This window comes from Aethalodelphis obliquidens, unplaced genomic scaffold (genome assembly GCF_003676395.1).
Source record: "Aethalodelphis obliquidens isolate GAN/ISIS:26980383/991018 unplaced genomic scaffold, ASM367639v1 scaffold9, whole genome shotgun sequence".
Classification (NCBI taxonomy): Eukaryota; Metazoa; Chordata; class Mammalia; order Artiodactyla; family Delphinidae; genus Aethalodelphis; species Aethalodelphis obliquidens.
In genome coordinates, this window is record NW_020837953.1 from 767,225 (window position 1) to 780,481 (window position 13,257).

At 40.3% G+C, this 13,257-nt stretch overlaps 1 protein-coding gene across 4 annotated transcripts in view; it reads right to left on the minus strand.

Annotated features, from left to right (window-relative positions):
* The window catches only part of NFIA (nuclear factor I A), a 392,758-nt gene that overhangs the window by 122,317 nt on the left and 257,184 nt on the right, over positions 1–13,257 (minus strand). For all 4 annotated transcript variants that reach the window (XM_027108350.1, XM_027108349.1, XM_027108353.1 and 1 more), the window contains exons 5-6: positions 12,369–12,486; positions 6,023–6,150 (exon numbers count right to left, since the gene is read on the minus strand). In XM_027108350.1, coding sequence (XP_026964151.1) covers positions 6,023–6,150; positions 12,369–12,486 — 246 coding nt within the window. The remainder of the gene's footprint in view (positions 1–6,022; positions 6,151–12,368; positions 12,487–13,257) is intronic.

Below are 13,257 nucleotides of genomic sequence, written 5' to 3' on the forward strand. Positions count from 1 at the left end.
CCAATCCAAGAACATGGTATATCTCTGTGTCTGTTTGTGTCATCTTTGATTTCTTTCATCAGTGTCTTATAGTTTTCTGAGCACAGGTCTTTTACCTCCTTAGGTTTATTCCTAGGTATTTTATTCTTTTTGTTGCAGTGGTGAATGGGATTGTTTCCTTAATTTCTCTTTCTGATCTTTTGTTGTTAGTGTATAGGAATGCAAGAGATTTCTGTGCATTAATTTTGTATCCTGCAACTTTACGAAATTCATTGATTAGCTCTATTAGTTTTCTGGTGGCAACTTTAGGATTCTCTATGTATAGTATCATATCATCTGCAACAGTGACAGTTTTACTTTCTTCTTTTCCAATTTGTATTCCTTTTATTTCTTTTTCTTCTCTGATTGCTGCGACTAGGACTTCCAAAACTACGTTGAATAATAGTGGCAAGAGTGGACATCTTGTCTTGTCCCTGATCTTAGAGGAAATGCTTTCAGTTTTTCACCACTGAGAATGACGTTTGCTGTGGGTTTCTCATATATGGCCTTCACTATGTTGAGGCAGGTTCCCACAATGCCCAATTTCTGGAGAGTTTTTTATCATAAATGGGTGTTGAATTCTGTCAAAAGCTTTTTCTGCATCTATTGAGATGATCATATTGTTTTTACTCTTCAATTTGTTAATATGGTGTGTCACATTGATTGATTTGCATATACTGAAGAATCCTTGTATCCCTGGGATAAATCCCACTTGATCATGGTGTATGATCCTTTTAATGTGCTGTTGGATTCTGTTTGCTAGTATTTGGCTGAGGATTTTTGTATCTACATTCATTAGTGATATTGGTCTGTAGTTTTCTTTTTTTGTAGTATCTTTGTTTGGTTTTGGTATCAGGGTGATGGTGGTCTCATGGAATGAGTTTGGGAGTTTTCTTTCCTCTGCAATTTTTTGGAAGAGTTTGAGAAGGATAGGTGTTAGCTCTTCTCTAAATGTTTGATAAAATTCACCTGTGAAGCCATCTGGTCCTGGACTTTTGTTTGTTGGAAGATTTTTAATCACAGTTTCAATTTCGTTACTTACGATTGGTCTGTTCATATTTTCTGTTTCTTCCTGCTTCAGTCTTGGAAGGTTATAACTTTCTAAGAATTTGTCCATTTCTTCCAGGTTGTCCATTTTATTGGCATAGAGTTGCTTGTAGTAGTCTCTTAGGATGCTTTATATTTCTGCGGTGTCTGTTGCAACTTCCCCTTCTTCATTTCTAATTTTATTGATGAGTCCTCTCCTTCTTTTTCTTGATGAGTCTGGCTAATGGTTTATCAATTTTGTTTATCTTCTCAAAGAACCAGCTTTTAGTTTTATTGATCTTTGCTATTGTTTTTTTTTGTTTCTATTTCATTTATTTCTGCTCTGATCTTTATGATTTCTTTCCTTCTACTAACTTTGGGTTTTGTTTGTTCTTTCTCTAGTTCCTTTAGGTGTAAGGTTAGATTGTTTATTTGAGATTTTTCTTGTTTCTTTAGGTAGGCTTGTATTTATATAAACTTCCCTCTTAGAACTGCTTCTGCTGCATCCCATAGGTTTTGGATCGTTGTGTTTCATTGTCATTTGTCTCTAGGTATTTTTTGATTTCCTCTTTGATTTCTTCAGTGATCTCTTGGTTATTTAGTAACATAGTGTTTAGCCTCCATGTGTTTGTGTTTTTTACATTTTTCCCCTGTAATTTATTTTTAATCTCATAGCATTGTGGTCAGAAAAGATTCTTGATATGATTTCAATTTCCTTAAATTTACTGAGGCTTGATTTGTGACCCAAGATGTGATCTATCCTGGAGAATGTTCCATGAGCACTTGAGAAAAATGTGTATTCTGTTGTTTTTGGATTGAATATCCTATAAATATCAATTAAGTCCAACTTGTTTAATGTATCATTTAAAGCTTGTGTTTGCTTATTAATTTTCTGTCTGGATGATCTGTCCATTGGCGTAAGTGAGGTGTTAAAGTCCCCCACTATTATTGTGTTACTGTCGATTTCCTCCATTATAGCTGTTAGCATTTGCCTTATATATTGAGGTGCTCCTATGTTGGGTGCATATATATTTATAATTGTTATATCTTCTTCTTGGATTGATCCCTTGATCATTATGTAGCATCCTTTCTTGTCTCTTGTAACATTCTTTATTTTAAAATCTATTTTACCTGCTATGAGTATTGCTACTTCAGCTTTCTTTTGATTTCCATTTGCATGGAGTATCTTTATCCATCCCCTCACTTTCAGTCTGTATGTGTCCCTAGGTCTGAAGTGGGTCTCTTTTAGACAGCATATATAAGGGTCTTATTTTTGTATCCATTCAGTGAGCCTGTGTCTTTTTGTTGGATCATTTAATCCATTCACATTTAAGGTAATTATCAGTATGTATGTTCCTATTACCATTTTCTTTTTTTTTTTTTAATATTTATTTATTTAATTTATTTGGCTGAGCCAGGTCTTAGTTGCAGCTCCAGGGCTCCTTAGTTATGGCTCCAGGGCTCCTTAGTTGTGCAATGGAAACTCTTAGTTGTGGCATGCATGTGGGATTTAGTTCCCTGACCAGGGATGGAACCCGGGCCCCCTGCATTGGGAGCGCAGTCTTATCCACTGCGCCACCAGGGAAATCCCTATTACCACTTTCTTAATTGTTTTGAATTTGTTTTTGTAGGTCCTTTTCTTCTCTTGTGTTTTCCACTTAGAGAAGTTCCTTTAGCATTTGTTACATAGCTGGTTTGGTGGCACTGAATTCTCTTAGCTTTTGCTTGTCTGTAAAGCTTTTGATTTCTCTGTCAAATCTGAATGAGATCCTTGCCAGGTAGAGTAATCTTGGTTGTAGGTTCTTCCCTTTCATGACTTTAAATACATGGTGCCACTCCCTTCTGGCTTGCAGAGTTTCTGCTGAGAAATCAGCTGTTAACCTTATGGGAGTTCCCTTGTATGTTATTTGTCAATTTTTCCTTGTTGCTTTTAATAATTTTGCTTTGTCTTTAATTTTTGTCAATTTGATTACTACACATATCAGCATGTTTCTCCTTGGGTTTATCCTGCCTGGGACTCTCTGCGCTTCCTGGACTTGGGTGGCTATTTCCTTTCCCACGTTTGGGAATTTTCAGTGATAATCTCTTCAAATATTTTCTCGGGTCCTTTCTCTCTCTCTTCTTTTGGGACCCCTATAATGCAAATGGTGTGTTTAATGTTTTCCCAGAGGTCTCTTAGGCTGTGTTCACTTCTTTTCACTCTTTTTTCTTTATTCTGTTCTGCAGCAGTGAATTCCACCATTCTGTCTTTCAGGTCACTTATCCTTTCTTCTGCCTCAGTTATTCTGCTATTGATTCCTTCTAGTGTATTTTTCATTTCAGTTTATTGTATTGTTCATCTCTGTTTGTTTGTTCTTTAATTATTCTAGGTGTTTGTTCCTTAATTCTTCTAGGTCTTGGTTAAACATTTCTTGCATCTTCTCGATCTTTGCCTCCATTCTTTTTCCAAGGTCCTGGATCATCTTCACTATCATTATTCTGAATTTTTTTTCTGGAAGGTTGCCTATCTCCACTTCATTTAATTGTTTTTCTGGAGTTTATCTTGTTCTCTGGTACATAGCCCTCTCCCTTTTCATTTTGTCTGTCTTTCTGTGAATGTGGTTTTTGTTCCACAGGCTGCAGGACTGTAGTTCTTCTTGCTTCTGCTGTCTGCCCTCTGATGGATGGGGCTAGCTAAGAGGCGTGTGCAAGCTTCCTGATGGGAGGGGCTGGTGGTGGATAGAGCTGGGTGCTGCTCTGGTGGGCAGAGCTCAGTAAAACTTTAATCCATTTGACTGTTGATGGGTGAGGCTGGGTTCCCTCCCTGTTGGTTGTTTGGTCTGAAGCAACCCAACACTGGAGCCTACCTGGGCTCTTTGGTGGGGCTAATGACAGACTCTGGGAGGGCTCACACCAAGTAGTACTTCCCAGAACTTCTGCTGCCAGTGTCCTTGTCCCCACGTTGAGCCACAGCCACCCCCCGCCTCTGCAGGAGACCCTCCAACATTAGCAGGTAGGTCTGGTTCAGTCTCCTATGGGGTCACTGCTCCTTCCCTCTGGGTCCTGATGCACACACTACTTTGTGTGTACCCTCCAAGAATGGAGTCTCTGTTCCCCCCAGTCCTGTCAAAGTCCTGCAGTCAAATCCCACTAGTCTTCAAAGTCTGATTCTCTGGGAATTCCTTCTCCCATTGCCGGACCCCCAGGTTGGGAAGCCTTACGTGGGGCTCAGAACCTTCACTCCAGTGGGTGGACTTCTGTGGCATAACCGTTCTCCAATTTGTGAGTCACCCACCCAGAGGTTATGGGATTTGATTTTATTGTGATTGCGCCCCTCCGACCATCTCATTGCAGCTTCTCCTTTGTCTTTGGGTGTGGGGTATCTTCTTTGGTGAGTTCCAGTGTCTTCCTGTTCATGATTGTTCAGCAGTTAGTTGTGAATCTGGTGCTCTCAGAAGAGAGAGTGAGCGCACGTTCTTCTACTCCGCAATCTTGAACCAATCTCCCCTAAAGATCTTCTTATGTGTCTCTTCCACACCCCCACTGTGAATTCCTTGAAAGCAGGAGCCATAGCCTTCCCATTCATCCTTGAGTTCCCAGAACCAGGCATAGTTCCTCATCATGAGAAAATTTCCCAGTGAAGGTGTGAGTGAATGAATGAATGAGTTGGGTGAAAAGATTAGGTAGAAGTAAGGCAAAGTGAAATTTCTGCATTTTAGTAAAGTGAACAAGATAAAGGAATCAGACAGTGGGGCCTGAGGTTTTGTTTTGTTTTTAATTATCATATAGCAAAACTGCCTGGGGGTTCAGGAGTGGAAGGCATACTTTTCTATGAATGTTAACACATGTATAGATTCCTGTCCATCACCACCACAAACAGGATACAGAAGAGTTCCATCATCCCCCAAATCTCCCTTGTGCTATTTCCTTTTTAGTCACACCCTCTGAGGATTCTCTTTTGATATGTTAGAGAGGAGAGAAAAAAGTTAAGATCTGAAGATGAAGGGGTTCAGAGATTTTCTTGGCGCTTGTCTGTTTTTGCAGGGAATTACTCTGAGGCACGGGTTGGGGAAATTTTTTCAAACTTACTGTACGAGGTGTGATTCACAGACAGGTTATGTATATTACCTCATTTAATTCTCAAGAGCACTGACATAGCTATTATTATTGACAGATTATAAAAATGGGGACAATTAGTTTCAGAGAGGTTAGGTAATTTGCCCATAATCACACAGCCAGCAGGAGCTGGAGTCAGGATTACACTCTGCCTGTCTTTTTCCAAAGCCCACTCTATTCTCTACAGCATTTGACTTTGCATATTGAGGAAGCCACTGGAGAAGATTTTCCTTTGCCCATGTGGAGGTCAGACACTGAGAAAAGTTTCAAAAAGCTTCTGCTGTCAGAATTAGTCACATTACTCAAGACTCCAGAGCCAAGACTGAACTACCCCAGGAGGTTAAACTAGCAGTCATCATTTGCTTAGTCCATGAAAGAGGGGCATAAAGATAGCTGTTGCTTTTAAATAGAAAAGGAATCATGATGAAATCCAGTAACAGGAAAACATATTTAAAAGTCTCCTCATTTTATAAAGATCCAAGTACAAGCTATCACACAGGGAACCCATCCTACCTTTCTAATGTTATCAACGTAGTTGAAAAAGTTGATAGATTTTTATTTTGATTATTAAAAGATAAAACCAGACCCAAAAGGCAATTAGCATAAAATGAAAGCGAAGGCAAATGGAATGCTGGATTGCAGTGTAGGTGAAAAGATGTAAGAGTAGAAAACCCTACACACCATTCCCAGTCTCTCTTCTCAGTTAAATGGCATCCTTGCACTACCACCCTTTCATAAAAGCAGCAGTCAGGTACAAACACGTGTTCACGTGGAAAAAGTCCACTGCTCTGAGCTTGCTGTGTTCCCTTTATGCCTGGCGTGGACTCCCACGCATCCTGGACTTTACAGGGGCGGCTGCAAGCCCAATGCCCAGCCCGCTTACCTGGCTCCACTTCATGCCACCCGCTGGACTGACTTCCGCTCCCCGGGGAGCGCCCTTGGCCTGTGTAAAATGGCTCTTCACCAGGACTGTCCATTTCATCCTCCACAGACTTGAGGCGCTTTGTGGAGCTGAAATAACAAACGGGTACATGTTTAAAAGTCATCCAAAGCACCTTTCTCCTGGACATGGCATCTCTGGTGGAAAGAAAGGCAAGGGAGGAAGCAGTTGGGTAACTCAGTGTAGTTCATGGTCTCTCTTTAGGCTCTTGTTCAGTTTAGTGAGTCACTGGATGTGGAACAAAGTCTTGGGTCTTGGTTGTTCCAAGTGTCTGGGTTTGATTTTTATTGTCACTCAAGTTTCTGCTGCCCCCCACCTCCAGTTCCTTTTTCCTTTGAGGAACGGGTGGCTGGCTCCCGCTCCTGTCTCCACCTGGAAGAGTCAGTAGTAAGCTCACATTTGCATCTCCTAGAGCAGTGGCTGGGGCGTAGCCGTCAGCAATGTCCCTAGACATCAATTCAGTCCCTCCTGGTACCCCAGAAAGGAGAAAAATCAGGGTGCATGACCCTTGAAGAAAAGCTCGGATTGCTGTTTGTTTTTTTGCCATGTTTTCTCATCTTCCATTTAGATCTGTTCATTTAAAAAATACTTATTGCACAGTGACAGCAGTCCAGGTACTGATCTAGGCACTAGAGATAAAACAGTGAACAAACAAGATAAAAATAGAAGGAATGGGCTTCCCCGGTGGCACAGTGGTTGAGAGTCCGCCTGCCGATGCAAGGGGACACGCGTTCGTGCCCCGGTCCGGGAAGATCCCACATGCCGCAGAGCAGCTGGGCCCGTGAGCCATGGCCGCTGAGCCTGCGCGTCCGGAGCCTGTGCTCTGCAACAGGAGAGGCCACAACAGTGAGAGGCCCGCGTAACGAGAAAAAAAGAAGGAAGGAGTACACTTCCTTGTGTGAATAAGGGACATGGAAAAAAGAGTGACCCAGTGACTTTTATGCACTTTCTCTACAACAAAATTACCAAAATGAAATTCTATGCCAGCAGGGTGGGGATGTTTTAGTTTTGCATAGGTACGGTTGGGACATTTCCAGAATATTTTCTACCAGTTAAAGGGCTGAATTTTTTTTCCTCCCAATTTGAGACTTCAGAAGTTAAAAGGTAGTGAAATGCTACATGTTGCTAATGTTGTTCTCATTGTGTTAACTGATTATGACACTAACATACCAGAATTGGTAGATTTCATACCTGGTGCAAGTGCTTGTTGGGAAATCTCTTCCTCCTGTGTCAGGGTACAGAATTTTTAATATGTGTTCATTCATCAAACACTTATTGTGCACCTCCTGCATGCCAGGTGCTGTGCTAAATGCTGCTATATTGAAATAAATCAGACATAATCCCTGTCTCCATGGGGTTTAGAATCTCATGGATGAAGACAGAGAGGTAAACAAAATTGTGCAAAGAGAAATACAGGTATGATGATGGAACCACACAGAGGTTATAGTGGGTTCTTTGAAGGAGTTAGGAAAAGTGATACACAGGGAACGTCAGGAAAGGCTTCCCATAGGAGATGGTTCCTGAACTGTCTGTAAGAGACAGGAGATGGAGCAGAAAGAAGGACAGGGCAGAGACAGGCTGTTATTCAGCTGATGCACCCCTCAGGCAGCCATTCTGCATTTTAAAATACTGAAATACTTCTTTACCAGTTGGCAAAGTGCCATTGTCCCATGTCCCATACATTTCCCCCAACCTTGTCATCCCATCTTTGCGCCAGAACGGACTCATGATCCCAAACCTAAAGGGTTAAGGTTTGGCATATCAGGGGGGCATTCCAGGACTTCACACTGTGGCAGGGCAGGTCTGTCCTAACTGGTATGCTTGAGTCACACAGGTTATCTGCTAATTTGAACATCACTCCAGGAGGGAGGTGCATATCAGGCACTAACAACACCATGAGCAGAGTGTGACACAGGCAGAGAATTGGCAGGTGTTTGCTATGGCTGAAGTAGTAGGAAGGGCAGAGCAAAAGAAGGGGATAGGGGTGATAGAAGATATTGTATGTCTGGACTTTATCCTATAAGCAATGGAGACTCCCTGAAAAAGTCTAAACAGGGAGTGACATCAGAGTCATCTGTTAGAAAGGTCACTCTGGTAGTTGCACAGATGATGGCTCTGAAAAGCAAAGGGAAAAGAAGGGGATGGAACCTTCCCCAGGGAGAGAGTTAAGAGGCTACTGCAGCAACCTGAGTAAAAAAATGCAGAGGACCCAGTTCAAGGTACGAATTTCTAGTTATTAAATTTGGCATTCCAGGATTCTTAGTCTTTAAGTTCTATTTTCATTAAAGCCAGACCACAGGAAAGCAACATATCTGTAGCATGCTAGCTTAGTACCCAAAGGAAAAACCTTTAGTAGCTTATTTAATGTTCTTTGCTTGGCTTTCCTTGAAGTTCAATGAAAAAGAGCCACTCAAAGAATTTTTCTGTATTTTATGTAAAACTGCATCTAATAGAAGTCCTTTATAAAAGGATATACACACAAAAATTCCTCCTAATGCATAAAACCAGAAAAAATATGGTCTCTTTAAATGAATTTCTACTGTTTCCTTTTATTAGAAAATGCACATGATATAACCTAGCGTTTCCCCTTCTTGCCTTGGCAACCAGGAATTTCGGGGCTAAACGTAAGGCATAATTCTGGGTTCACGTTCCTGATATAATAATCTCTCCTGTCTTTCCATATAGTTTCTGTCCCTTCTATATTTAATACTATCTGCGGTGTTTTTAAATTGAAAACCGCTTGAAATAATTTTGGAAGTTGGAAGAATACAAATTGGAAACAAAATAAATATTTTCCTTATGTTCCTTGGCAAATAAAAGGTAAGACATGCATATTCTGATAAAACTGTGAGATCTGTGGGGAAGGAGACTGTCAGGTTTTTTGTTTTGTTTTTTTTAATCTCTAGTGCCTATCACAGTATCTCTGACTAATAACAGATGCTCAAAAACTGCTGAACTGGGCTACAGATTTATTTATTTTTTGGCTACAGATTTAGAAACAGTCATATGAGTACTTGTGACAAGGATTCGCCCAAGTGTCATGACTCAGTGAGATCCCACCCAAAAGGCCAACTTCACTGCCCGTCATTCTCCCACTATTAATACTTTTCTGAGTTTCTAAAGCTTTTGGTTTCCTTGGTGTCCTCTACTAAAACGCAAATACTCATGCAGTTAATAAATCCTAAAGGTGAAAGAATCTGTAGATATTAGCTGACCCCTTAGTTTGAAAGCAAGGACTGTCAAGGGTTGATACAGGATAAATGTTTGGAAGTGGAGACACAGGTTGGAGGAGAGAACAGGATGCAGGAGGGAAGGAAATTAGAAGTGCCAGGAGGGACGAGTGGAGGGCTTCCAAGACAAAGTTTACTGACTTCACAAACTTGGCAGTTGATTTATCTTGATGAAGTTCTTTGGGATTAAAAAAAGTATACACTATCCCAATTTTTACAGTACCCTTCTATGATTTTGCAGATGTTTACTATGAAGGGTTACAGAACCTACAGTTAATGCTTATCAGTCTTCTTTATTTTTTTAAATTTAGAAATGAATCAGTCATTCATTTTGGTTTCTTGCTCTTGACTTTCTAACACACTGATTCTACTCTCCCAGAAACATCTGAGGAACCCTGGAATGGACCAGTAAGATCTCTATATAAGAGGGAGGATAAATACTCTTCCAAGCAGTGTCTCTTGTGTGTGGAATTTGTTTTGTTCCTATCAATTCTACCTAGAAATTAAGGTAAGACTACTACCTTCATTTCAAATATTTGCTTAGTTCCTACTACATACAGAGCCTAGAAGCTTTACCCTGTCCCCACAAAACAGCAAAACACATCTTTCCTGAGCGTTCCTAGTGCCCTGAACTGACAATCTCCATTCATTCGTTAGTCTCTACCTCGAGACTGCAAAGCTCCTGTACTTGACTTTATATCCACAGTGCCTAGGACAATATCCTTGGGACCTAATAAGTGTTTGTTGCTGATTTAGAAGACTTAGACACTGTTCTCTGAGGGATTTACAGTCCAGATGGGGAAGCAGGACCTGTACATACCTCAAAGATGATAATAATAATTCAAAATAGTAAATGCTAAGTGTCCAGGAAAAGCAGAGATGCTGGATATTCCTTTCTGGGGGCTTCCCATTCTACTGTTCCTTACTAAAAGAGAGAGCCTCATTCCTAAGAGGATTCAGTGTGAAAAGAGCATGGTTTTAAACTTCCAACAGACCTGAGTTTGAATGCAGATTCTGCCATTTACTTGGTCTGTCACCTTGGGCAAGTTACTTAACTTCTCTGAGCTCCAGGCTGACCCACTGTTAAATGGCAACACTGTCTATATTGTAAAATTACTGTGAAGATTAACTCATATCAGGGATGTAAAGCACCTAATACAGTGCCTGCCACAGAGCAGGTGACCAATTAATAGTGGCACAGCATGAACAAATATTGATTGGTTGATGAACTTTTCTATATGTAAATCTGGGGCATTCTTCTGGGCACATTTTCTCACCTGTACACAGATAATTCTGCTGAGTCTATATAGTTAAAGAATAATTTTAAAAGAAGCATCTTAGGAGAGCCTAATGTGAGCGAAACAAACATATTACCAAGTTATTAACTACTGATGCTGTTTATAATTAGCACCTTATCAGGGTTAGTTATTTGCAGATTATAGGAACAACACTAGCCTTTTAAACAACATTAATAACCAGGTTTCCACACAGAGAATCACAGCAAAAGGCAACAAAACAGCTGGAGAAGTTGAAGGGTATTTGGGATGTCCATGGTACATACGCAGCACACATATGAAAAACAAATAGCCCATCAACTTTTAAATTAATCACTGACCACAAGTATTTGCAAAGCTCTTTCATGTTCACTGAGTGCAGTTACACCCAATGTCTCTTCCATCAGCAAACATTCAAAATCCTCAAAATGTATTAACATCCAAATGTGTTCACAATCATGTGTTCACAATCTCATTCTTTTATTATAAGTGTTTTTTTCGGATTGGAGACTTTTTTTTTCCTGAGGGGCTGATACCCCAGTGAACTGAGGGGGACATTTAAACAGCAAGAAAGATGATGGTAGAATCTGGTGGTTATATTTAAGGAATAACTGTTTCTTTAACTGTCTTCAAGGTATTGGTAATGACTAAGCTGATTTTTTTTTTAAGTAATGATTAAATATATGTTTAAAATATGGTTAAAAGTCAAGGTAAGAATGAATCTCTACCATGGAAAATTTCTATCATCTGGCCATTGTTTTAGATCCTAAAACTCTGGTACTTGCTTTAGGAGGACTATACCTTTGTCAAACGTTTTCCTGCAAAGTACACAAACATTAAAGATTGTTCTGCACCATTCTTTTCTTTGTTGTCACAGTCCAGTGCTAAAGCCAATTTGTAAAAGAATACTGTGGGTTTAAATGCCTAATCCCTTTCCCTCTGGTACAGGTTATCTAGAGACAACAGGATCTTGCAAAATGCTTCATTTTGATTTTGGCTTTGTGACCTCAAGGGAATCAAGAACCCCAGAATTGTTATCTCGTTATGTTCTTTTAGCTTTGCTCTTTTAAAGGTCTCCCGGTGTAACAGTGTTTATGATCTGGCCTCACACTGCTGGGGGACTGCATTTGCTTTTACATCCTCACACCAGGATACCAAGTAGGTTGCATCTCACAGAGCAACTCCAGTAGACTGGATTTTGAGACCTGTCGGGGCTCAGTAGGAAAAGAGCTGGGACTGAGCTGTAATGTCTGTTGTGGGCATGGAGACTGGGACTGATGTCACCAGTGTCAGCTTTCTGCCAAACAAGCCCAAACACACCCCCTTTTCCCTAGTCAAGGCTTGTCCTTAATTTCCTGAGAACCTGCTATGTTCATCATCCATCCTTCCTCCATGCCTTTGCTCGTGTCTCCACCCCACCCAGAACACCATTCCTTTACTTTCCATCTCACCAACCCCGACCAGTGCTTACAGTTTATAGCTGAGCACAAGTCACTCTTTTTGGATAAAGCTGTCTTTAACTATTTTCAGCCTATGCCACACAATTTTTCACTGACTTGTGTGTGTGTGTGTGTGTGTGTCGTCTGTGTATGTATACACATATATGCATGCTCCACATGCATTTGCTTTCTCTCCCCAGTGAGACTGAAAATCCACTGGGGCTGAACCCATTTCTAGTATCTTCTACTACTACAGACACACTGCTAAGTGTGTAGCAGGCCCAGAATTAAAATCAAGGTAGTAACTATGAATTATGACCACTTTATGAGCCATCAATCAAATTACCTGGTAGAGGATGTGCTGGGTAACGACCTCCTCATTGCTCCCGGACTCATGCTGTAGTATGAAGAACTTTCTAAATCTGAGAGAGAAAAATTTGGGCCAGTTCCTGCAGCTATTGGTGCTAGAATTAAAAAAAAAAAAAGGAAAGAAATATCAGGTAAGTTCTGTAAATAAAAGACCAATGAGAGCATATTTCAGTGTCGCATTTAACACATTTTATTTTTGAATTTATACGGTAAGGTCATCAAAAATAATCAGTAATGAACTCGGACCTTAAAAGAATATTGACAATAAAAATCATCTACATCGGAAGGGCATATTTATTTTTACTTTTTTAATAACATACCTTTTCATCTTTTCTCTTTTTGTAATGGTAAATTGTCACCAAGGTTGCAACATTCCTAGATGCTTTTAACAAAAATACCTCCACGTTTTGGTCTGAAACTTTTCTTAAATGACCAGACAAAATACTCCCTGGGCTTTTCTAACTTTGTCTGATCCTGAGAGCTTCCACTCACCTGTATTTTGGAATTAGTTCTGAACTGCAAATTCATCTTTCTAGGCTACTCATTCCCAATTTCTTGCCCTGAGGAACGTGTGATTTCTCCTTACTCCAAATCACCTCAGCACCCTGCATACATCTTTACTTTACTATTTGTCCCACCTTCTAATGTAAGGCAGGGTCCTCAAACTATGGTCCCTGAGCCATAATTTTTGTAGACAAAGTTGTACTGGAATAGCCACACCCCTTCATTTACATACTGTCTCTGCTTCCACACTACAACAGCAGAGACAAGTAGCTGTGACAGAGACCATATGGTTCACACAGCAGAAAATATTTATATAGAAGAATTTGCCGACCTCTGATTTAAGGGACTGTTAAAAATAACTT